This window comes from Heteronotia binoei, chromosome 19, assembly GCF_032191835.1.
Source record: "Heteronotia binoei isolate CCM8104 ecotype False Entrance Well chromosome 19, APGP_CSIRO_Hbin_v1, whole genome shotgun sequence".
Classification (NCBI taxonomy): Eukaryota; Metazoa; Chordata; class Lepidosauria; order Squamata; family Gekkonidae; genus Heteronotia; species Heteronotia binoei.
The window spans coordinates 8,008,131-8,034,445 of NC_083241.1; the positions used below are offsets into that span (position 1 = coordinate 8,008,131).

The 26,315-nt window shown below is 48.8% G+C and overlaps 1 protein-coding gene across 1 annotated transcript in view; it reads right to left on the reverse strand.

Moving 5' to 3' along the window:
• Nucleotides 1-26,315, reverse strand: part of LOC132587957 (axoneme-associated protein mst101(2)-like) — a 70,140-nt gene that overhangs the window by 15,247 nt on the left and 28,578 nt on the right. The window contains exon 3 of the mRNA XM_060260371.1: nt 22,694-22,834. Coding sequence (XP_060116354.1) covers nt 22,694-22,834 — 141 coding nt within the window. The remainder of the gene's footprint in view (nt 1-22,693; nt 22,835-26,315) is intronic.

Consider the following 26,315-nt stretch of genomic DNA (forward strand, 5'->3'; position numbering starts at 1 on the left):
CATAAAATTACATTATTACAATAAAACCACAATAATTAAAACGTCTCCAACGTATACGATTTTAATCCTTCGATGGCGTTATTACTGCTTCTTAATTCGTGCTGTTTACTGTGATGTTATTGGATGTTATTGAGTGCCTTGCGTTTCTGTTTGGGTCTGGTGAAGATATTCATGCTGTGGGGGCGGTGAAATAGTGGATGGCTCCATTAGATGTTAAAAGCCTGTTTAAACAGCTCTGTCTTGCAGGCCCTGCGGAATCGTGGCAAGTCTCGCAGGGCCCTGATGTTTTCAGGGAGAGCGTTCCAGAGGGTAGGGGCTGCCACTGAAAAGGCTCTTGTCCTGGTGGTAGACAGCTGAGCATTCTTTGGCCTGGGGATCATTTGTACTTCAAGTACAAACATGCTTAAAACTCTCGCAATATAAAATGGAAAGGCGGGGGAATAGTGGGATTTGGCAACGCAATGTTTAAAACACAGGGATCACAGCAAAAGGATCAAGCACAAGGATCACAGTAAAAAACTAAAAATATAAAATTCTCCGAGCCTAGGAAAACATGAAATGGCTGGGCACTGCAAGATTCCCCCCTCCACTTCAGATTGGCAATGGCTCTCCAGTATCATATCCCCCTTTGGCTATGGGTTCCCAGGTTAAAGTACTCAGTAGGCATCAGTTCTCAGGTCCATGCGGCAGAGACAAGCTGACTCAAAGCATCAACCCTTTATTTGCAAGGACACAATGCCAGGAAGCAACAGCTTCAGCTGGGCATGGGAAAGCTGGGAAGTGAAACTGCCTATTTCCCTCTCCTTCCCCATTTCACACAAGACCAAAATAGTCGCCTACCTATGAGTCAGCGGTCAGAGGCTGATTGAGGCTCCAGAGCAAGCCTGCATTAAGTTCCTCCTTGACCTCCAGGAGCTTCCCAATAAGTGTGAAAGAGCCACATGTGGCTCCCAAGCCACACTTTAGCCACCCTTGCCATAGAGCTATGACACAGTGTCACATGAGTGCATTATGCATGAAGTTGCCCAGGGGTTGTTTAGTAGAAAAATAGGTGGTAGAGCTTATTAGCATAACATTAGCATATGTCATCCCCCCACACCAGCCAAAAGCAACCCAATGCAAGAAAGGAGAGCCCCAGAGCAGAGAGGCTTGCTTGGGCTGGCTAGAGATCCAGTCAGTCCAAGCAGGCCTCACTCTCTTGGGGCTCTCCTGGGCTGCCCGCCCCCCCAGTCAAAAGGCCAGCAAGCCACCCACCACCCAAAATCACATAAGAAGTGGAGAAAGGGTGGTAGGGGCTTCTCCACGGTTGCTGGGGGTGGGGCAAAGCCCCTGGTGGCTGGCTGGCTGCCTGCTCTCCTACTCCTCCTATTCAATGGACAAGGTAGGTGGGGAGGGGAGGGGGAACCCTCAGAAAGGTTCAGGAACTGTGCTCCTGTGAGCTCCTGCTGAATTTGAGGCCTCCTGCTGAATTCGAGGCCTGAAGTTGCCTTATATTGAATCCATCAAGGTCAGTATTGTCTACTCAGACTGGCAGCAGCTCTCCAGGTCTCTGGTGGAACCTTTTAAACTGGAGAGGAAGAAGAAAGACAGGAGCTGGGTTTTATATCCCCACCCTTCCCTACCCAAAGGAGTCTCAGAGCAGTCTCCGTCCTCTCCTCTCCCCACAACAGGCATCTTGTGAAGAAGAAGAAGAAGAAGATGATGATGATGATGATGATATTGGATTTATATCCCGCCCTCCACTCCGAAGAATCTCAGAGCGGCTCACAATCTCCTTTACCTTCCTCCCGCATAACAGACACCCTGTGAGGTGGGTGGGGCTGGAGAGGGCTCTCACAGCAGCGGCCCTTTCAAGGGCAACCTCTGCAAGAGCCCTGGCTGACCCAAGGCCATGCCAGCAGGTGCAAGTGGAGGAGTGGGGAATCAAACCCGGTTCTCCCAGATAAGAGTCCGCACACTTAACCACTACACCAAACTGGCTCTTTCAGCCACCCTTTCAAGGACAACCTCTGCCAGAGCTATGGCTGACCCAAGGCCATTCCAGCAGGTGCAAGCGGAGGAGTGGGGAATCAAACCCGGTTCTCCCAGATAAGAGTCCGCACACTTAACCACTACACCAAACTACCTCTCTTGTGAGGTAGTTGGGGCTGAGAGAGTTCTGAGAGATCTGTGATTGGCCCAAGGTCACCCGGAAGACTTTGTATGAAGGACTGGGGAATCAAACCCCATTCTCCACATTATAGTCCACCGCTCTTAACCATTGCATCATACTGGGGATTGAAACACATCCAACAGATGCTCTAGCACTGAGCCATGATCCCCTTCGCAGTTGGCAGAGTTTGCAAAGGATGCCTTCACTTTCCCCTTGCACTGGAAGTGCGGTGTGCTCTGGTAGGAGCAAGGTTTTTTTTTGGGAGCAGGAACCCCTTCGAATGTAAGGCCACACCCCCTGATGTAGCCAATCCCCCAAGAGCTTACAGTAGGCCCTCTCCAGAGGCTCAGGTAGAGGTTTCTCCAAGTTGCCTCCAACCTCATCTGTTTAGCTGGATTGAACTTGGGACTTTCGCCATGCCGGGGATTGAACCTGGGATCTTTTGTATGCTGATCAGAAATACTCCAACCACTGAGCCACAGCCTCTTTCTTGGCAGACACAGAGGTTGCAAAAGAGAGGTGATATGATCACCATCGTCAAGTACTTGAAGGATGGTGGGATTGTTTTCTGTGGTCCCAGAAGGTAGGACCAGAACCAATGGGTTGGAATCAAATCAAAGGAGTTTCCGGCTCAACATTAGGAAGAACTTCCTGACCATTAGAGGGATTCCTCAGTGCAACAGGCTTCCTCGGGAGGTGGTGGGCTCTCCTTCCTTGGAGGTTTTTAAAACAGAGGCTAGATGGCCATCTGACAGCAATGAAGGTCCTGTGAATTTAGGAGGAGGTCTTTGTGAGTTCCCTGCATTGTGCAAGGGGTTAGACTAGATGAACCTGGAGGTCCCTTCCAATTCTATGATTCTGTTTTCACTTTCCCGATACTGGAAGTATAGTCTGCTCTGTTAGGAGCTCTCCACGGTCTTAAAAAAAGGTAAAGGTAGTCCCCTGTGCAAGCATCGAGTTGTTACTGACCCATGGGGTGATGTCACATCCCAACGTTTTCTTGGCAGACTTTTTTTTTTTAATGGGATGGTTTGCCCTTGCCTTCCCCAGGGGAGGGACGGTGGCTCAGTGGCAGAGCATCTGCTTGGGAAGCATAAGGTCCCAGGTTCAATCCCTGGCATCTCTAAAAAAGGGTCCGGGCAAAGAGGTGTGAAAAACCTCAGCTTGAGACCCTGGAGAGCAGGGGAGGGACGGTGGCTCAGTGGCAGAGCAACTGCTTGGGAAGCAGAAGGTCCCAGGTTCAATCCCTGGCATCTCCAAAAAAGGGTCCAGGCAAACAGGTGTGAAAAACCTCAGCTTGAGACCCTGGAGAGCCGCTGCCAGTCTGAGAAGACAATACTGACTTTGATGGACCCAGGGTCTGATTCAGTATAAGGCAGCTTCATATGTTCATCTACGCTTTCTCCCCAGCCAGCTGGGGACTCATTTGACCGACCTCGGAAGGATGGAAGGCTGAGTCAACCTTGAGTCGGCTAACTGAACCCAGCTTCCGCCAGGATCAAACTCAGGTCGTGAGCAGAGAGCTCGGACTGCAGGACTGCTGCTGATCACTCTGTGCCACGGGGCTTCTACCACCAGGGTTTTAGGCAGAGGTTTTTCCATGTGGCCTACGGCTTCATCCTTTCGACCGGAGATGGCAGGAGAGGAAATCGAACCTGGAACTTCCCGGGTGTCGAAGAGATGCTCAGCCACTGAGCCGCAGCCACTCCCGTGTCAAACCCTGCATGCATGGCCTTAAGGGAAAAAAAAAAACCCCACAACTGTCCTAACAATATGCGTACCAGCACTTCAAAACTCTTCCCTGGCAGGTGTCTGGTCTAAAACGGGGAGCTTGTGGGGAGGGGGGGATTGTTCAAGAAGTCTTCTGCATACAAAGCAGCTGCCCCCCCCCCCCCCCGGCCAGTTAAAGAGCCCTTGCAAGCTGCGGCTCCACATCAGGAAATGGAGACGGAACAAAGCCCTCCTCACATGCTTCCCCCTTCTGAATTGACACAAAAAAAGGCTTATTAGGGGTAAGCACATGCGATATTACCCTAGGAGCTACATTAGTTGGGAGCAATGCCGTTTTTACTGACCAGAACTGGAGTCTTTTTTTTCTTTTCTCCTTGGTATCTCCAGAAAGACAAGCCCCTTCCTTTATCCTTTTTTTTATGGGGGGGAGGGCATATTCTACAGCTGGTTTAAAAGGAGAAGAAGAAGAAGGGGGGTGGTGGAGATTAGAAGACCGTTCCTTTCAGCACAGCATCTTTTCTACCCTCTGCTTGTGCACAATAGATTTTCCACATGAGATAAAAGGGCAAACGCAATTTGCTATCAATTTTGACTCTGAAGAGTGATGTAGCATATAATCTCTTTATTTTTCTCTCTCTCTCCCTCCCTTTTTTTGCCTACAATTTGTTAGAGGCCGTTGCTAGGTAATGCAATCCCTCCCTCCCTCCCCCCCTTCACTCCACTCACACGTACTAAGCATCAGTGATCTAATGTGGGAATATGTTGTATTATATAATTAAGCTCTCTGAGATGCCAATGACCGTGTGAGAAAAGCCTCAGATATCTGTTTCGCATTAGCAGAAATGTTATTAAAGCCTTCTGCACGGGCCACTGAAGTTGACTGAGCTTTTTTGCCTTCCCACTTGCCAAGCGCATGGCTGGGCACATTTTCTCAAACAAAGGAAGGGGTTGGGGAAAGTTTGTCTGGTGGCACTTTTAAGATCAACAAAGGGCACTTCTTAGGGAGAGGGACGGTGGCTCAGTGGTAGAGCATCTGCTTGGGAAGCAGAAGGTCCCAGATTTCAATCCCTGGCATCTCCAAAAAAGGGTCCAGGCAAATAGGTGTGAAAAACCTCAGCTTGAGACCCTGGAGAGCCGCTGCCAGTCTGAGAAGACAACACTGACTTTGATGGACCAAAGGTCTGATTCAGTGTAAGGCAGCTTCATATGTTCACTTTCGCACACCCTAAATAACGCAATTTCCAATTCACTTTCAGTGCGCTTTGCAACTAAATTTTACTGTGTGAAAGGGCAAAAAAAAGGTAAAGGTAGTCCCCTGTGCAAGCACCAGTTGTTTTTGACTCCGGGGTGACGTTGCTTTCACAACTTTTTCACGGCAGACTTTTTACGGGGTGGTTTGCCATTGCCTTCCCCAGTCATCGCATCACGACATTGTCACAGCAGAATTTTACCTTCCCCATTCATCTCCACTTTCCCCCCAGCAAGCTGGGCCCTCATTTTACTGACCTCGGAAGGATGGAAGGCTGAGTCAACCTCAAGCTGGCTACCTGAACCAGCTTCCACTGGGATCGAACTCAGGTCATGAGCAGAGAGTTCAAACGGCAGTACTGCAGCTTTACCACTCTGCGCCACGGGGCAAAACCCACTTGTAAATGATCACTGAAGTGGATTATTTAGTATAGGGGTGGACAAACTTGTTTAATGCAGAAGCCACATAGAACAAATGTCAGATGTTTGAGAGCCACGGACATGAACGTCAGATGTTTGAGAGAAGGAAGGAAGGGAAGAAAGAAGGTAGGAAGATAAATGGGGAAGGGAGGGAAATGTGGAAAGAAAGCAACTTTGACTTTAAATGCATTCTCCAAACTGCTGGCGGGCTTGGCTTGGTGAAGTGATCTGAAGAGACAAATGCCTCTTCCAAGCTGGCCAATGGGGCGGCGGGGGCTTCAAGAGCGACACAATAAGTGTGAAAGAGCCACATGTGGCTCCCGAGCCACAGTTTGGCCACCCCTGATTTAGTGTGTGAGAGTGCCCAAAGTTTTATTCTGGATATCAGTTTTCATTTGCATTACACTTCACCAGATACCAGATAAAGGAAGGGGTTCTATGCTATTAAGAGCCCCTTGGCACAGAGTGGTAAAGCTGCAGTACTGCAGTCAAAACCCTCTGCTCACGACCTGAGTTCGATCCCAGCGGAAGCTGGTTCAGGTAATCTGGCTCGAGGTTGACTCAGCCTTCCATCCTTCCAAGGTCGATAAAATGAGTACCCTGCTTGCTGGGGGGGAAAGTGTAAGGCCCGTGAAGGCAGTGGCAAATCACCCCGTAAAAAGATCTGCCGTGAAAACGTTGCAAAAGCAGCGTCACCCCAGAGTCGGAAACGACCGGTGCTTGCACAGGAGACCTTTCTTTTTTTCCCCCTCTATGCTATTGCACTTCTGCTGTGAGTTCAATTTTAGCCCATCCTGGCAGACTAGTTTCATGGGTTCATGGATTTTTATTATTATTATTATTTTGCTTAAAGAATCATCCAGTGAGCCCGTGCTTTGGGGGGTCCTGGGAAGGATGTCCTCTAGTGGCCCTTCTACTAAGAGCATGGTCTCTAAGAGAGCCAGTTTGGTGCAGTGATTTAGTGGGTGGACTCTTATCTGGGAGAACCAAGTTTAATTCCCCACTCCTCCACTTACAGCTGCTGGAATTTCCCTTAGGTCAGCCATAGCTTTTGCAGAGTTGTCCTTGCAGGTTGTGAGCAGAGAGCTCAGACTTCACTACTGCAGCTTTACCACTCTGCACCAAAGGGCTCCTAATGTCATTGTTACTTTATTGCGATTATTATTTGTAATACTGTAAGTCATTACAAGACCCTTCGGGTAAATGGAAACTAAAAAAAAAATAATCGGATTAAACAAACAGTTCATTAGCTGCCTTGGTGGTCATTATGAGGGCAGAGCCAGTTTGGTGTAGTGGTTAAGTGTGCAGACTCTTATCTGGGAGAACCGGGTTTGATTCCCCACTCCTCCACTTGCAGCTGCTGGCATGGCCTTGGGTCAGCCATAGCTCTGGCAGAGGTTGTCCTTGAAAGGGCAGCTGCTGTGAGAGCCCTCTCCAGCCCCACCCACCTCACAGGGTGTCTGTTGTGGGGGAGGAAGGCAAAGGAGATTGTGAGCCGCTCTGAGACTCTTCGGAGTGGAGGGCGGGATATAAATCCAATATCATCATCTTCTTCTTCTTCTGAAAAGTAGGATATAAATCTTGTGAAACAAACCAAACCAAACCTCTATGCCGATTTTGGAGAGGGGGGGGGAGGTCAAATTTGGTTTAGTTCTCTGCTGGCCTCAAAGCTAGCGATTTGCATTTACCGTAGGTGATTCGGGAGAGGTCACGCAGACATAACAGCGAAGCAGGTGAAGTAACTACATCTCTTTTGAGTATCTCATTCTGCATCTCACAACCTATATTTTCCCCTTCAACGGTTAAAGATTACGAGTCAATCAAAGCCCTTCAACGTGCGTAGCATTAAGTAAGATGGAACTAAACCAGCCGATTTCCATGGCTGGACGCCTCGTGTTGACAGATACACTTATTGATTGTTTAATGGGACAAAGCTACTAATGTTCAGAAGATATAACAATGGCGGGCGGGGGAAGAGAGAGCTCTGGCAGCAGGGAAGGAGTGACATCTATTATTTCAAGTTCGCCTGGCTTGCAATTTTGGATCTGCTAAACAATTGCTTAATGCTTGAGGTTAATTTTGCTGGTGGATTTTTTAAAAATTATGTTTTTTTCCTTTCTATTTCGAGCAGTTCGGCTCATGCAAGAGAGGAAAGTATCCATGAGCGTTCATAATCAGTGTCAAATGCTTCACGGAGGTATATCTTCCCAGGAGCTGTGCTAGGGTTGCCAATCCCCAGGTGGGGGCAGGAGATCACCCGGTTTGGAGGCCCTCCCCCCCCTGCTTCAGGGTCATCAGAAAGCGGGGGTTGGGGAAATGTCTGCTGGGCACTCCATTATTACCTATGGAGACCGATTACCATAGGGTAGAATGGAGAATTGATCCATGGGTATCTGGGGCTCTGGGGTGGGCTGTTTATTGAGGTAGAGGCACCAAATTTTCAGCAGAGCAACTGGTGTCTCTCCTCAAAACACCACCCAAATTTCAAGAAGATTGGACTGGGGGGGGGGGTTTCCAATCCTATGAGCCCCAAAAGAAGGTGCCCCTATCCTTCATTATTCCAAATGGAGGGAAGGCATTTAAGAGGAGTTTGGTCCCTTTAAATGTGATGGCCAGAACGCCCTTTGGAGTTCAATTGTGCTTGTCACAACCTTGATCCTGGCCCCACCCCCAATGCCTCCTGCCCCGCCCCCAAAGTCTCCTGGCTCCACCCCCAAAGTCCCCAGGTATTTCTTGAGTTGGACTTGGCAACCCTAAACTGTGCTGACATCGATGGTGCAGCTTCAGTTTCTACCGCTGAGGAAACATGCCCTCGAACAGCGGTGCGCCCCTGTGATAAGCGGTCACAAAAGGTGGAGTCGCAAAGAAGGGAACTTGGGTATCCTCAGGGCTTTTTTCTGTAGCAGAAACTCCTTTACATATTAGGCCAACCCCCCCTCCCCATGTAGCCAGTCCTCCAAGAGCTTACAGGACACTTCTTACAGGGCCTACTGTAAGCTGCAGGAGGATTGGCTACATCAGGGGTGCGCGGCCCAGGGACGGAATTCTAGCAAGAGCTCCTTTGCATATTAGGCCACACACCCCTGATGTAGCCAATCTTCCAAGAGCTTACAGGACTCTTCTTACAGGGCCTGCTGTAAGCTCCAGGAGGATTGGCTACATCAGGGGTGTGCTGCCCAGGGACACTATTCTAGCAAGAGCTCCTTTGCATATTAGGCCACACACCCCTGATGTAGCCAATCCTCCAAGAGCTTACAGGGCTCTTCTTACAGGGCCTGCTGTAAGCTGCAGGAGGATTGGCTACATCAGGGGTGTGCGGCCCTGGGACGGAATTCTAGCAGGTGCTCCTTTGCATATTAGGCCACACACCCCTGCTGTAACCAATCCTCCAAGAGCTTACAGGGCTCTTCTTACAGGGCCTGCTGTAAGCTCCAGGAGGATTGGCTACATCAGGGGTGTGCTGCCCAGGGACGCTATTCTAGCAAGAGCTCCTTTGCATATTAGGCCACACACCCCTGATGTAGCCAATCCTCCAAGAGCTTCCAGGGCTCTTCTTACAGGGCCTGATGTAAGCTGCAGGAGGATTGGCTACATCAGGGGTGTGCGGCCCAGGGATGGAATTCTAGCAAGAGCTCCTTTGCATATTAGGCCACACACCCCTGATGTAGCCAATCCTCCAAGAGCTTACAGGACTCTTCTTACAGGGCCTACTGTAAGCTCCAGGAGGATTGGCTACATCAAGGGTGTGTGGCCTAATCTGCAAAGGAACTACTGCTACAAAAAAACAAATAAACAACCCCTGGCTCAGAGCCATTCAAACCCCTGATTTCTGCTCTTCACGAACCACCATGAGCTACCTTAAAATTTGTTGAAATTCATGGTGGCTCTTCAGTTCACGAATCAACCAACATTCGAGCCAGTTCATGCACATCCCTAGATATTGCCAAGGCCAACTGAGCCGAAGAACGGGTCCAGAGGAGGGCGACGAAGGTGGTGAGGGGTCTGGAGACCAAGTCTTGTGAGGAAAGGTTGAAGGAGCTGGGCATGTTTAGCCTGGAGAGGAGGTGGCTGAGAGGTAATATGATCACCATTTTCAAGGACTTGAAGGGCTGTGGGATTGTTTTCTGTGGAATGGTTTTCTGTGGCCCCGGAAGGCAGGACCAGAACGAATGGGTTGAAATTAAATCAGAAGAGTTTCCAGCTCAACAGTAGGAAGAACTTCCTGACCGTTAGAGCGATTCCTCAGTGGAACAGGCTTCCTCAGGAGGTGGTGGGCTAGATGGCCTCCTTCCTTGGAGGTTTTTAAACAGAGGCTAGATGGCCATCTGACAGCAATGAAGATCCTGTGAATTTAGGGGGAGGTGTTTGTGAGTTCCCTGCATTGTGCAGGGGGTTGGTCTAGATGACCCTGGAGGTCCCTTCCGACTCTAGGATTCTATGAACTTCCTGACCGTTACAGCGGTTCCTCTGTGGAACAGGCTTTCTCGGGAGGTGGTGGGCTCTCCTTCCTTGGAGGTTTTTCAACAGAGGCTAGATGGGCATCTGACAGCAATAAAGATCCTGTGAATTTAGGGGGAGGTGTTTGTGAGCTTCCTGCATTGTGCAGGGGGTTGAACTAGATGACCCTGGAGGTCCCTTCCGACTCTTCTGTGATTCTAACAGGCTTCCTCCTTGGGAGGTGGTGGGCTCTCCTTTGGAGGTTTTTCAACAGAGGCTAGATGGCCATCTGACAGCAATGAAGATCCTATGACTTTAGGGGGAAGTGTTTGTGAGTTTCCTGCATTGTGCAGGGGGTTGGACTAGATGACCCTGGAGGTCCCTTCCGACTCTATGATTCTATGAGAAGAGCAATTTAAACATATAAACAAAGTGCGCAGGAGCAGGGTGGCTAAGGAATGCCAAAACATTACCCCAAAGGTACAGGGCACTTAGTAGAGGGGCTACTGGAAGATTGGCTACATCAGTGATGTGTAGCCTCATATGCAAAGGAGTTCCTGCTACAAAAAGCCCTGGGTACCCTGAAACCACACAGAGCTGGAAGCAGGTGACACTGAGCCTTTTCTGTACCTGCAAGCACCCCTGGCCTTTCTTATTCATATGTGCTTGGGAAAGAAATATGTAAACCAAAAGATGGAGGATTCTTGCTTTCTTGGTTGTCGCTTCTCCTAGACGTTTCAATCATGAGGGCTTGCAGGGCTGGCCGTAATAAGAAGCGCTGAGGAGCTGTTGCATCGGGCAGCAGAATACTGGTGATGTGTCGTTTCTCTGTTGGTTGTTAATAAACCGAGCTTTCTTTCCAATCACCCTCCCAATGGTCAACTGCTTCGTCAGTCTCTAAAATAGTCCTGGAGGCTTCAGGGAATGCATTCAAGAATCCCAACAGAAGAAGAAAAAGAAAAAGAAGAAGAAAAAGAAAAAGAAAAGGAAGAAGAAAAAGCAGCTTTGGATCCCAATTGGGGGAGAAAATTCTTTCAATGTCCTGGCCCCATTCCCTGGAGGCTTCAGGGAATGCATTCAAGAATCCCAACAGAAGAAGAAAAAGAAAAGGAAGAAGAAAAAGAAAAGGAAGAAGAAGAAGAAGAAGGAAAAGAAAAAAAAAAGTAGAAGAAAAAGAAAAAGAAGATGACAATATTGGATTTATATTCTGCCCTATACTCTGAATCTCAAAGTGGTCAGAATCTCCTTTACCTTCCCCCCCACAGACACCCTGTGAGGTAGGTGGGGCTGAGAGAGCTCATACAGCAGCTGCCCTTTCAAGGACAACTCCTGCGAGAGCTATGGCTGACCCAAGGCCATTCCAGCAGCTGCAAGTGGAGGAGTGGGGAATCAAGCCTTGTTTTCCCAGATAAGAAGAAGAAGACTGCAGGTTTATACCCCGTCCTTCCCTCTGATCTCAGAGTGGTTTACAATCTCCTATATCTTCTTCCCCCACAACAGACACCCTGTGAGATAGGTGGGGCTGAGAGAGCTCTTACAGCAGCTGCCCTTTCAAGGACAACTCCCATGAGAGCAACTCCCAGGAGAAAAAAGCCATTGCAGCAGCTGCAAGTGGAGGAGTGGGGAATCAAACCCGGTTCTCCCAGATAAGAGTCCGTGCACTTCACCACTACACCAAACTGGCTCTCCTGTTTGCCTCGCTTTATGCCATTGTTACCTGTTCACATGTTACAGCAACTGTGTGTTTGTCCTGCCTGTCCATGCTTACATCTGTTTGCAAGAGAGAGCCCACACACATTCAATTCACTAGTGAAACCCTGGACCAGTCCCTGGATAAATGTGGGGTTTACATCACACTTTCTGCATTGAATGAGAATTGCTCAGCTCGTGCACAAAGGAACATCGGGTGTACGGATGACCCACTGCCAAATCGACTCGCCATGCAGGGAGGGAGAGCGAGGCATCTCTGTGTTGCAAAAGCACGGAGAAATGCCACCTGCATCCCCTGGCTGATGTGATCATCAGCATTCAGAAAGCAGCACAGCTGATCATGGGAAAGAAGCTCTTCCGCCACAGGTCCACACCTTGCAGGTGATTCGACAGTAGCGTGGAGGTGAGGAGCAGGGCTGTTTTGCTTATGACCTCTCTGGGAGCCAGTTTGGAGTAGTGGTTAAGTGCACGGACTCTTATCTGGGAGAACCGGGTTTGATTCCCCACTCCTCCACTTGCAGCTGCTGGAATGGCCTTGGGTCAGCCATAGCTCTCTTATCTGGGAGAACCGGGTTTGATTCTGCACTCCTCCACTTGCAGCTGCTGGAATGGCCTTGGGTCAGCCATAGCTCTCTTATCTGGGAGAACTGGGTTTGATTCCCCACTCCTCCACTTGCAGCTGCTGGAATGGCCTCGGGTCCACCATAGCTCTCTTATCTGGGAGAACCGCGTTTGATTCCCCACTCCTCCACTTGCAGCTGCTGGAATGGCCTTGGGTCCACCATAGCTCTCGCAGAGTTGTCCTTGAAAGGGCAGCTGCCGTATGAGCTCTCTCCGCCCTACCCACCTCACAAGGTGTTGTGAGGGAAGAAGATAAAGGAGATTGTGAGCCTCTCTGAGATTCAGAGTGGAGGGTGGGATATAAATCCAATACCATCATCATCATCATTATCATCATCTCAGAAAAAGAAGTCTGTGGACTAGTAGTTTGGTGTAGTGGTTAAGTGCGTGGGCTCTTATCTTGGAGAACAGGGTTTGATTCCCCACTCCACCACTTGCAGCTGCTGGAATGGCCTTGGGTTAGTCATAGCTCTCGCAGAGCTGTCCTTAAAAGGGCAACTTCGGGGAGAGCTCTCTCAGTCCCACCTACCTCACAGGATGTTTTTTTTTTGGGGGGGGAGGAAGGTTAAAAAGATTGTAGGCCGCTCTGAGACTCTGAGATTCAGAGTGAAGGGAGGGCTATAAATCCCGTCTCTTCTTCTGTATTTGTGAGCCTCTCTGAGCCTCCTTTGGCAGGGAGGTCGGAATATAATTCTAATAAATAATTAAATAGTTTGGGTCGGGTAATCCATGGGCCTGATTTAAAAGGAACCAATGAGGTTTTAATCTGCCTCACCTGTACTGTGCAGTCGGTTTCCTATAGTTTCGGTTGTCTGGAATACAGTAGAGAGACATCTTGCCATGACTAGCTTACCTGAGTGTTATTGCCTATAGATTGGACATGAACGGGGGTCTTTTGCCCTCTGGAGGACTGCAAGGATTTCACAAGGCACAGTCCCAAGGAAGTCTTCCTGAACTGAGTTATGTCTCCCATTTTATTTTTCCTCTCCATCAGTGTCTTATAACTCCCCGCTTTCTCGTTTATTTCATAGACGTTTCTGACTGCACTGTCCGGTTTCTTAAGGAAGCCATCTCACACCACCTTTTGTTATGTCCTTGGGATTTTCTCTCAGAGTTTTATTTTCTCTCGCACAGATCAAAAGGATGATGGAAACAAACCTCACCGAGAATGCCATCGGTTACAGACAGACTTCAGTATGTACAGCCACAGGTCCTGGTACACTGGGCTGAGTCCTTGAAACTCCAAGAATTAGGGATGCTCAAACACATTTTGTTGTGTACCTGGACTTTCAGGTTTCATTAACCTGTGTTCCTGCCCGGCTCATTGGAGCCTTGAGGTCTGAGCTTGGGGACTCGGGAACAATGGGCAGGAGGATCCAAATCCATGCTGCCCTAGTCCAATCAGAAGCCCCCTGCTGGTTCAAATGACCCAATGGTGTGCTAGCGTGGGAACTCTGGACTGCATAAAGTTGGCCCAGTGGAACAGCCTTCTAGTTCAGTGGTTACCATGCTGTAACTCAATCAAGATCAGTGCAACCTAGTCTCCTCAGTGCTTTGAACCCACTATATTCACCAACTATATTCACCCACTATACTCAGTGCTTTGAACCCACTATATTCACACCGGGACTGCATGAACTGCACTGGCTACCAGTTACTTACCGGATTCGTTACAAAGTGCTGGTCATTACCTTTAAAGCCCTATATGGCCGAGGACCTGCCTACCTTAGGGACCGTCTCTCCCCACATGAACCCCAGAGAGCACTGAGGTCAGCGGGGAAGAACCTGCTGACTATCGCCGGGCCAAAAGAGGTAAAACTTCAAAGTACTCGTACCCGGGCTTTCTCTGTTATGGCCCCACAGTTATGGAACCAACTTCCAGAACAAATGCGGGCCCTGCGGGACTTTGAGCAATTCCGCAGAGCCTGCAAGATCATCTTGTTTCGAATGGCCTTCACTGACTAGAACTGCTAAGTAAGTTCGCCATCTAGGTAATAGCGCAAAATATTAATTTTACTGTTTTAGAATTTTAATAGCTTTTAATTAATTGTGGTTTAAAACGTTCTGTACTATGTATATTGAATTTTGTTGTTAGCCGCCCTGAGTCTGCTTCGGCGGGGAGGGCGGAATATAAATAAAAGGTGGTGTATTATTATTATTATTATTATTATTATTATTATTATTATTATTATTATTATTATTATTATTATTATATAGGAAAAGGAAAGGTCCCCTGTGCAAGCACCAGTCGTTTCCGACTCTGGGGTGACGTTGCTTTCACGACGTTTTCACGACAGACTTTTTACGGGGTGGTTTGCCGTTGCCTTCCCCGGTCATCTCCACTGTCCTGTGGCAGATTATTGGTGTTACTACCTCTGTACAAATGGTAGAAGAGGGAATTTGGTGCTCAAGCGTGACATGCAGTTTTAAGCACTACAGCCTGGTTCTTGGTTGTCTGAATCCACTATGTATGGTACTAGAAGGAAATATTATCACCTCTCAAATGTTATATGTAAATTGTAAATGGTCAACGGGGAGCCCATTTGTTGTTTGGTTGTTCAAACGGTGGCAAAAAGTCAAGATCTGTTCAGGTTGTGCGTGTATGAACAGCCAACAAGTTGCGGATGATTTCTGGCAACCCCATACAGGTTTTCAAGGCCAGAGACGGTCAGAGGTGATTTGCCATTGCCTGCCTCTAGGTGGCAACCTTGGATTTCCTTGGGGGTCTCTCATTAGGGTTGCCAGGTCCAACTCAGAAAACATCTGGGGACTTTGGGGGTGGAGCTAGGAGACTTTGGGGGTGGATCCAGGGGACTTTGAGGGTGGAACCAGGAGACTTTTCCATTCCAAATAAATAAATAAAAATACAGCAATGCAGTTCCCTTGAATAGTCTTCGTTTCCTCATCCTCTTTTTTTTTTGCCTCTTTTGTTCCGCAGCAGCTGCACTTCCACTAAATGAAAGTAAGCACACACACACGCACACGCACACACACACTTAGTCACAAAGCAGCCAAAATAAGCAGTTTGCATGCCCACACTCTTGTGAACTTCCTTGGGCAATGGTATAGACAGCTTTACTCATCAGAGTTGCTGAACGTAACAATCTGAAGTATTTCAACCAACTTACAGAGAGAGAGAGGTCTAGGGGGTGGAGTTTTCCTCTGTCCCATACAAAGATTCTAGTTAACCTTTTACTATACGAACAGCTTCTGAAAGGAATGCAAAACAAGCAGAGGGACTGTGCTTTCTCTCTCTCTTCCTCTCTCAAACAAGTGGATTTGCCTGCTCGCCCTGCCTCCATGAGCTTTAGTCTCACTGAATTTTAAAGGCATGCACACACACGACACCCCTTCCAAAACACAAGCAGTTTTCTAGCTTCTAAACCTGCCTGAGTTCTAAAGGTACATCATGGCTGTTGGGGTGGGGCTTCACTTCCCAGGGGAAAGAGATAAATAGTTACTTATGGCTGGATTGCCAGCACACAAAAGCTGTGGGTTTAGATTTGCCAAGCTTCAGGTGGTAGCTGGAGAGCTCCCACGATTATAACTGATTTCCAGATGACAGAGAACCGTTCTCCTGGAGAAAACGGCTGTTTTGGAGGGTGGACTCCGTTGCATTGTATCATGCTAAGGCCCTTCCCCTCCCCCAGCCCCACCCTCCTCAGGGTCACCCCCAAAATCTCCAGGGATTTCCCAATTCAGAGCTGGCAAACCAGTTTAGAACAGAGTTACAGACTCTCCGTTGGGAAATTCATGGAGCTTTGGGTGTGGAGCCTGGGGAGCACATGGTGTGAGTAGGGGAGGGACTTCAGCAGGGTCAAACACTATAGAGCAGGGGTGTCAAACATGTGGCCTGGGGGCCGAATCAGGCCCCCAGAGGTCTCCTATCAGGCCCTTGAGCAACTGGCTGTCATCTGCTTCCTTCTCCCTCTCTTGCTTCCTTCTGCATCACAGCTTGCTTTGCCAGGCTTGCACAATCGCACAGGAGCTACAGAGCGAAGCCTCTATGTTCTCCATTGACTGAGATTCCTCCCTTGGAGGGAAAGAGGGGATTGCAGAGCTTGTTTTCTCTCAATCGCACAACAGAACTACTGAGCCAAGCCTCTCTTCCTTTTCCCTCCTGGTCCCCTGGGGAAGGAAGGAAGGAAGGAAGGAAGGAAGGAAGGAAGGAAGGAAGGAAGGAAGGAAGGAAGGAAGGAAGGAAGGAAGGAAGGAAGGAAGGAAGGAAGGAAGGAAGGAGCCAGAGCTTCCTTTGCCCAGTTCCCTGGATGCCATGGAGAGATACAAAGAAAGCATCTTTAAGACCAACAAGTGCTAATGTTTTAAACATGTTTTAAGGGTTTTTTTTAAATTGTGTTTGTGTCCTTTATAAAGTTTATATCTTTGCATCCTAATCTTAAATAGGTACACACATGGCCTGGCCCAACTTGACATCCCCCAGCCCAACGAGGTCTCATTTATATCAGATCCGGCCCTCATGACAAAGGAGTTCCACACCCCTGCCATAGAGTCCAACCTCCAAAGCAGCCATTTTCTCCAGGGGAACTGATCTCTGTAAACTGGAGATCCTTTGTAATCTTGGGAGATCTCCAGGCCCTACCTGGAAGCTGGCAGCCCTCATTTAGAGGAGGAATCGGAAGGGTTGCGTGATGGCCTTCTGCAGACCCTGAGTCAAATTCTGATGTTATTCCTTGGAAGACGCAGGCACAAGGAGGGGGAGGGGGAGGGGGAGAGCAAGAAAACCACCTTTACATCTTATTGATTTCTCTGCTTCCAGCTGTCACAACTCAGCAGTCTTGCTCCGGTGAAGACAGCCAAGAGCCGGGCCTTCCGTCTACACTGCTCTTGCCCTTTGACTGGCTGCTGGGAGGCTGTCGGAGCCGGCCTTGCTCTCTCTTTGGGAGACTCAGACATCAATTCAGTGGCAGCAACCTGGGCTGGCTCAGGGAATCAAAGGCGGTCTCTTTGGAGCTCGTTTCTGAGCCATCTCCGGGGACCCCTCGGTCTGAATTTGAAGCCTGGCGTGGCCGTGAGATGCGTCGGGGAGAAACAGCAAACCGTACAATCGACAAGCCAGAACTTACGTGGGCATCTAACGAGATGCTAAAATGGCTTTGATTCTGTTTTAAAAACAGCTTCAAGAGGGGATTGGATGGGCATATGGAGCTGAGGTCCATCAGTGGCTATTAGCCGCAGCCTATTGTTGGAACTCTCTGTCTGGGGCAGTGATGCTCTGTATTCTTGGTGCTTGGGGGAGGGGGGGCAACAGTGGAAGGGCTTCTAGTGTCCTGGCCCCACTGATGGACCTCCTGATGGCACCTGGGTTTTTTGCCCACTGCCTGACACAGTGTGTTGGAATGGATGGGTCACTCCTGATCCAACATGGCTTCTCCTACATTCTTAACCCTTCAGCAGGGCTTTTTTTTGTAGCAGGGACTCCTTTGCATATTAAGCCACACCAGGGGTGGAATTCTAGCAGGAGCACCTTTGCATATTAGGCCACACACCCCTGATGTAGCCAATCCTCCAAGAGCTTACAAGGCTCTTAGTACTGTAAACTCCAGGAGGATTGGCTACTCAGGAGCGTGTGGCCTAATATAATAATAATAATAAATTTTATTTATACCCCTCCCTCCCCGTCGAGGCAGGCTCAGGGCGGCTTACAGGAATATGCACATGAGTTCCTGCTACAAAAAAAAAGCCCAGCCCTTCAGTAATTCCAGAAGAGAGCAGTTGAGGTTACTTGTTGGCAGGGGTCATTTTGTAGAAAAAGAGGTGCGTAACTCGTTTGCATACGCCACACAGCCCCGAAGGTGTACTAAATTATACAGCTCAGCGTCTATCTTTAAAATGCTTCTCGAATTAGAGTCGTCATCATAAAACCTTACTTCCATCATCCTTTTAAAATGACTTTCACCTTTGTTCCACCTGTCTGCTTTCTACGTTTTGGTTATTTCCCCATTTTTTGTGGGGGGGGGAGGGAAACGTTAGAAAGTTTGTGAAATCTTAAAGAGTTCAGCCAAGTTCTCACAGGGGGTTTGAACAATGCAGCCCAGAAGCAAGTTTGTTGTGTTTTTTTTAGGGGGGAGTTAAGAAAGAAAGAGCACAATCGAACCTGGAGGTTCCACAGCTCCGCTCCTGTGTAGGGTTGCCAAGTCCAATTCAAGAAATATCTGGAGACTTTGGGGGTGGAGCCAGGAGACATTAGGGGTGGAGCCAAGATCAAGGCTGTGACAAGCATCATTGAACTCCAAAGGGAGTTCTGGCCATCACATTGAAAGGGACAGCACATCTTTTCAATGCCTTCCTTCCATAGGAAATCATGAAGGATAGGGGCACCTTCTTTTGGGGCTCATAGAATTGGACCCCCTGGTCCAATCTTTTGGAAACTTGGGAGGAATTTTGGGGAGAGGCACTAGATGCTATACTGAAAATTTGGTGCCCCTACCCCAAAAAACACCCCCCCCAGAGCCCCAGATACCCGTGGATCAATTTTCCATGATTTTCTATGGGAATAAATCTCCATAGGGAATAATAGAGTTCCCAGCAGACATTTCCCTCCCCTCCCCCCGCTTTCTGATGACCCTGAAGCGGGGGGAGGGTCTCCAAACCGGGGCATCCCCTGCCCCCACCTGGGGATTGGCAACCCTACTCCTGTGAGCTCCTGCCCCAAGTGAGGCCTGCTTGTCGGAAACCTTTCCAAAAATAGGGAGGAGAGGTGGCTAAAGGCAATGCAACCAAAGAATCAATCCAGAAGTTGGTAACAACCAGGGGTGGAATTCTAGCAGAAGCTCCTTTGCATATTAGGCCACACCCCTGATGTAGCCAGTCCTCCAGGAGCTTACAAAAAAGAGCCTTGTAAGCCCTTGGAGGATTGGCTACAACAGAGGTGTGGCCTGATATGCAAAGGAGCTCCTGCTAGAATTCCACCCCTGGTAATAGTGCTTCATACAATAATCAGGGTAAATTCTGAGGCAAGGAGCACAATGCTAATTCTTTTTTTTAACCTGGGTTGAGAGAAATGCTTGGGCCTAGGGTTGCCAGACCCCTCTGGTGAAGAAATTGGTCCCCCGCCATCAAGCCCTGCCCCTCAGCCACCAATCAACTGGCTGATGGGGAGACTTACCAGTAGAAAGAAAGCAGCCCAGGCCAAGCTGCCAGCTTCACACAGGAAGTGACATCATCATGTCAGTGACTTTTGGGTGCCACTGTAGTACTTGGGCAACAACTCTATGGCAAAACCAACTTCTACCATGATGTCACTTCCTGTGCAACAGGAGTCCAAACATTTCTCTTCACCTGGGCTTTTAAATGAAGGGCTTTGTCTTTTTTCAGCCCTGGCTTGTTTTAATGGACTTTTTATTTCACCATCTGTTTATTGATTTCTTTGGGGTTGATTTCCACAGGCACAAAGCCTTGAGTTCAGGAGATGAGAATTTCTCATCTTCCCCTTCCCACTGCAGCCTCAAATGTGTACTAGAGTTGCCAAGTCCAACTCAAGAAATATCTGGGGACTTTGGGGGTGGAGCCAGGAGATATTGGGGTGGAGCCAGGAGCAAGATTGTGACAAGCACAATTGAATTCCAAAGGGAGTTCTGGCCATCACATTTAAAGGGGCCACACACCTTTTCAATGCCTTCCCTCCACCGGAAATAATGAAGGATAGGAGCACTTTCTTTTGGGGCTCATAGAATTGGACCCCCTTGTCTAACCTTTATGAAACTTGGGGGGGGGGGGTTAGGAGAAGCACAAGATGCTATGCGGCAAATTTGGTGCCTCTGCCTCAAAAAACAGTGCCCCTCCCCCCGAGCCTCAGACACCCATGGATCGATTCTCCATTATACTCTATGGGCACCAGTCTCCATAGCGTGCAACTGAATGCTCACAGCTCCCCCCCCCCGGCTTTCTTATAGCCCTAAAGCTGGGAAGGGGCTCCAAACCGGAGGATCTCCTGCCCCTAACTGGGAATTATTTATTATTATTTATTGGATTTGTTGGATTTATATCCTGCCCTTTCTACAAAGACTCAAGGTGGCTGGCAACCGTACTGCCTGGTAATTTTGGGTGCATTTTGGGCTACTACAAGAGGGAAAAGGAAAGGAAAGGTCCCCTGTGCAAGCACCAGTCGTTTCTGACTCTGGGGTGACGTTGCTTTCACGATGTTTTCACGGCAGACTTTTTACGGGGTGGTTTGCCGTTGCCTTCCCCAGTCCTCTCCGCTTTCCCCCAAGCAAGCTGGGCACTCATTTGACCGACCTCGGAAGGATGGAAGGCTGAGTCAACCTCGAGCCGGCTACCTGAAAACCCAGCTTCCACTAGGGATCGAAATCAGGTCGTGAGCGGAGCTTAGGACGGCAGCACTGCAGCTTTAACACTCTGCGCCACGGGGCTCTTACTACAAGAGGAGGGAGGGGCAAATATTCTTCCCTAGGCGCGAGCGCTTTTGCACGCAACCACGCCAGCGTGGATCCAAGCGCTGATTTGTTTTATTGACCGTCGCCCCTGATTGTCCTGTCTGGTTTTGTTTTTCTTGTTTTCAGTGTGAGCTGCCTTGAGTGGGCCTGGAGAGCCAGCGTACACATTTGTTAAAAATAAAGTAAGTGTGTACATGGCCATTTTTAAAACACACACCATCTTTCATGAGCCCTGGTAGTCATAATTAATACAACTTTAGAACACTCAGTGATCAAAGCACTTCATGCCGTATCTTAGTCATTTAAATGAAAAATAATTTCTATCCTGTTCTCTCCACCGAAGGCTTTCAGTGTGACCTATAGACAATTAAAAGCTGTATAAAATAGAGTTGCCAATCCCCAGGCGGGGGCAGGAGATCCCCGGTTTTGGAGTCCCTCCCACCAGTTTAGGATCATCAGAAAGTTGGGGGGGGGGAAATGTCTGCTGGGCATTCCGTTATTCCCTATAGAGACCGATTCACATAGGGTACAATGAAGAATTGATCCGTGGGTATCTGAGGCTCGGGGTGTGTGTGTGTGTGTGTTTCTCCTCAAAACAGCCTCCAAGTTTCAAAAGGATTGGGCCAGGGGATCCGATTCAATGAGCCCCCAAAGAAGGTGCCCCTATCCTCCATTATTTCTAATGGAGGAAAGGCATTTAAAAGGTGTGCGGTCCTTTTAAGTGTGATGGCCAGGGACTCCCTTTGGAGTTCAGTTATGCTTGCCACACCGATGCTCCTGGCTCCACCCCAATGTCTCCTGGCTCCACCCCCAAAGTCCCCAGATGTTTCTTGAATTGGACTTGGCAACCTAAAATTTAAAATATCAGCATGAAATAGTTCAGGTGGGTAGCTGCGTTGGTATGAAGCAGGGGTGGCCAAACTGTGGCTCTGGATCGACATGTGGCTCTTTCACACATATTGTGTGGCTCTCAGCCCTACCCCACCCATCAGTCAGCTTGAAGAAGGCATTTCTCTCTTTAAATCAATTCTCCAAAGCAAGCCAGCTGGCGGCTTGCAGAATGTATTTAAAAGTTAAAGTTGTTTTATTTCTACCCCTCCCTTCCTCCCTCCCTCCCTCCCTTCCTCCCTCCCCTCCCTCCCTCCCTCCCTCCCTTCCTTCCTTCCTTCCTTCCTTCCTTCCTTCCTTCCTTCCTTCCTTCCTTCCTTCCTTCCTTCCTTCCTTCCTTCCTTCCTTCCTTCCTTCCTTTTGGTGTAGTGGTTGTGCACGGACTCTTATCTGGGAGAACCAGGTTTGATTCCCCACTCCTCCACTTGCATCTGCTGGAATGGCCTTGGTCAGCCATAGCTTTCGTAGGAGTTGTTCTTGAAATGGCAGCTGCTGTAAGAGCTCTCTTAGCCCCACCCACCTCACAGGGTGTCTGTTGTGGGGAAGGAAGGTAAAGGAGATTGTGACCACTCTGAGATTCAGAGTATAGGGCAGGATATAAATCTTCAATGTCTCTTCTTTCTTTCTTTCTTTCTTTCTTTCTTTCTTTCTTTCTTTCTTTCTTTCTTTCTTTCTTTCTTTCTTTCTTTCTTTCTTTCTTTCTTTCTTTCTTTCTTTCTTTCTTTCTTTCTTTCTTTCTTTCTTTCTTCCCCCCCCCCCCTCCATAATTTATTTCTTCAATTTATGGTCCACATTCTCCCATCAAGAGACAAATACAGGACAGATATTTGTCCGCACCAGATTTATTGCCCATTACGTCAGGGGCTGTTGTGGGCCAGCCATATGTAATGCTTCATAAATTACACAGAAATGATAAATGTTGCCAAATAATGCGACTATTGTTTGTGGGTTTTTGGAGCTGAGTGGGATTGTTAACATCCCTTCGGCCCCCATTAATAATGTGCACCTAATTTTTGTCCTTTCAAATTAGCATAAGGATATTATACATTATCTGGACTATATGCACACTGACATCTATATCTGTGTGGGTGCACACATGATTGCGGTTGGTGGCACCTTCTAGAACGTTCTTGTACACAGTGGCATGTTCTACTTCTATTGCTTCCATATCTGTCCACTTTTCTTTCATATTTAAATCGGAGACTTTCATTGCCTGAATCCAGAAGAGGAGAATTGGGACTTGTGGGAGCCCATAATATCCAGATGTGCATTCAGTTGTATGCATGCAAGAAGAATCCAAAGCAAGAAGCAATCTAATTGAGCATCCCGTTTCCACAGTAGAGGCAGATGTTCATGGGAACTTCATGGAAAGGGAGGCATCCAAGTGACCTTCTTCCTTCCTTCCTTCCTTCCTTCCTTCCTTCCTTCCTTCCTTCCTTCCTTCCTTCCTTCCTTCCTTCCTTCCTTCCTCCCTCCCTTCCTCCCTCCCTCCCTCCCTTTTTTCCTTCCTTCCTTCCTTCCTTCCTTCCTTCCTTCCTTCCTTCCTTCCTTCCTTCCTTCCTTCCTTCCTTCCTTCCTTCCTTCCTTCCTTCCTTCCTTCCTTCCTTCCTTTCCATGGAGGCCCAGATCACAATGGTCGCCAGGTCTGCCTTTTGTTATCTTCGGCAGATCAGGCAGCTAGTACCATATCTATCCCTCCAGGACCTGGCTACAGTGATCCATGCAATGGTCCTTTCCAGACTAGACTGCTGTAACTCGCTCTGCGCTCGCTTACCGGTCTTGAGACTGATCCGGAAACTGCAGCAGGTGCAAAATGTGGCGGCTTGCCTGCTGATTGCACCACCTTTACGGGCGGGCATTCAGCTGGCACTTCGCGGTCTGCACTGGCTGCCCATCGAGTACCAGATCTGCTTCAAGGTTTTCTTTCTCACATTTAAAGCCTTACGCAGCCTGGGACCAACATACCTGTGGACCGTCTCCTTCCATATAGCCCCGGGAAGTCGTTACATTCGGCCTCCCAACATCTGTTGGCTGTCCCTGACCCAAGAGACACCTGCGTTGCCTCAACTATGACCAGGGCTTTTTCAGTTTTGGCCCCAACCTGGTGGAATCAGCTCCCTACAGAGATCCAGGCCCTACCTGGCTTATTAGCCATCCGCAGGGGCTGTAAAACAGAGCTGTTCCACCAGGCTTTTAGCTGAGGCTATGGGCGTCTATTCTTGGTCTGGTTGGCCTCCCCTGTCAGCACTGTCATCTGTGCTATAAAAAAAGAATAATATCTGCCATCTCTGTGGGATACCATGATGTGAGATGGCTAGGCTGGTCAATATGTGATTATGCGAAGAGAGTCAGTTTGGTGTAGTGGTTAAGTATGGCGACACTTGTCCGGGAGAACTGGGTTTGATTCCCCACTCCTCCACTCACACCTGCTGGAATGGCCTTGGGTCAGCCATAGCTCTCTTATCTGGGAGAACCGGGTTTGATTCCCCACTCCTCCACTTGCAGCTGCTGGAATGGCCTTGGGTCAGCCATAGCTCTCTTATCTGGGAGAACCGGGTTGGATTCCCCACTCCTCCACTTACAGCTGCTGGAATGGCCTTGGGTCAGCCAGAACTCTCTTATCTGGGAGAACCGGGTTTGATTCCCCACTCCTCCACGTGCAGCTGCTGGAATGGCCTTGGGTCAGCCAGAGCTCTCTTATCTGGGAGAACCGGGTTGGATTCCCCGCTCCTCCACATCCACCTGCTGGAATGGCCTTGGGTCAGCCAGAGCTCTCTTATATGGGAGAACTGGGTTGGATTCCCCACTCCTCCACTTGCAGCTGCTGGAATGGCCTTGGGTCAGCCAGAGCTCTCTTATCTGGGAGAACCGGGTTTGATTCCCCACTCCTCCACTCACACCTGCTGGAAAGGCCTTGGGTCAGCCATAGCTCTAGCAGAGCTGTCCTTGAAAGGGCAGCTGCTGTGAGAGCTGTCTCAGCCTCAACAACCTCTCTTCTGGTAATTTGTGTGAAGCCACCCTGGAGTGGAACTTGCATGGTTCTGGGGATGGAGTCTTGTCAGGTTTGTTGATATGGTGGCGCAGTGATTTTAGGTAGCTCAGTGGCTTGACCCCAAGCCAAAACATAAGGAGAACACTATGTATGGGGGATGGAGGTGTCTTGTTTTCTTGGAATGGGACCCTAATCAACACCCCCCCCCCCCCTAATTCTCCTACAAGCACAGAGCAGGCTGGGCCTTTTATTTTGACTGGCTTTTTTGGGGGGGAATGCTGTTAAGTCCCAGATGATTTGTAGTGACCCCATAGGGTTTTCTAGGAAAGAGACAAACTTTGAGATAAGAGATAAGGAGAAAGAGATAAGGAGACAACTATTGATAAAAGCAGTAAAAGAGTTTGGGCGATCCATAGGTAGCGGTGGTGGTAGTAGTAGTAATAATAATAATAATAATAATAATAATAATAATCATCATCATCATCTAGGGTTGCCAAGTCCAATTTAAGAAATATCTGGAGACTTTGGGGGGTGGGGCCAGGAGACTTTGGGGGCAAAGCCAGGAGATTTTTAAGATGATTACTTACAACCAATGCTCCCTCTAAATTCTATTTTGTGAGTGACCCACTTGGTTACTTCATAAATTAGTTTGCTCTGGGGCCATCCTTCCTGAGCTGGGGCTGCCAAGCTTCTGCTGGGGGCAGGGGGGGTCCCCCAGGTTTTTTTTGGGGGGGCAACCCTCTGGCACGGAGCAGGCCTCCGAGGGATCCCTGACCCCAAAGAGCCCCATCCCTGGCACAACATGCCGTGCACGATTGACATCACCTGGAAGTGACGTCATCGCACCGGGGATGCTCTAGGATTTGCAGTAAAACACTATGGCAGCAGCACAGGGACTTGGCAACTCTATCCTGAGCTCAGACAAAAATGTGTGAGCCGGAGGCTAGAAAACTGTCAGCTAGCTCACGCTAACTCAGCTTGGAGGGAACGAAATGGTTACTTGCAAACAGAGTTGCCAATCCCCAGGGGGATCCCAGGGGGATCCCCTGGTTTGGAGGCCCTCCCCTCCACTTTGGAGTCATCAGAAAGCAGGGAGGCGAGAGGGAAATGTCTGCTGGGCGCTTTGTTATTCCCTATGGAGACCAGTTCCTATGAGAAATAATGGAGAATTGATCCAAGGTTATCTGGGGCTCTGGGAGGGCTGTTTTTTTTAAAGGTAAATGCAGCAAATTTGCAGCATAGCATCCGGTACCCCCTTCTCAAAGCACCCTCCAAGTTTCAAAAGGATTGGACCAGGGGGTCCCGTTCTATGAGTCCCCCAAAGAAGGTGCCCCTATCCTTCATTATTTCCAGTTGAGGGAAGGCATCTAAAAGGTGTGCGGTCCCTTTAAATGTTATAGCCAAAACTCCCTTTGGAGTTCAGTTATGCTTGTCACAACCTCGCTCTTGGCTCCACCCCCAAAGTCTCCTGGATCCACCTCTAAAGTCCCTGGATATTTTTTTGAATTGGACTTGGCAACTCTAGCCAACAGTCAAGGAAGGGTGTTTTTGAAATAGCCAGTTCTGTTTTGGCAGCTACAATGCCCCTGACTTCAGGCTGGAGGCCACCTTGTGGACATCCAGAATGCACAGAGGGTGTTGGTTCCTTCCTGGAGTAATGTCTGAAGTTTATGTTCTCTTAGTTTGCATGCCGCGGCTTTCT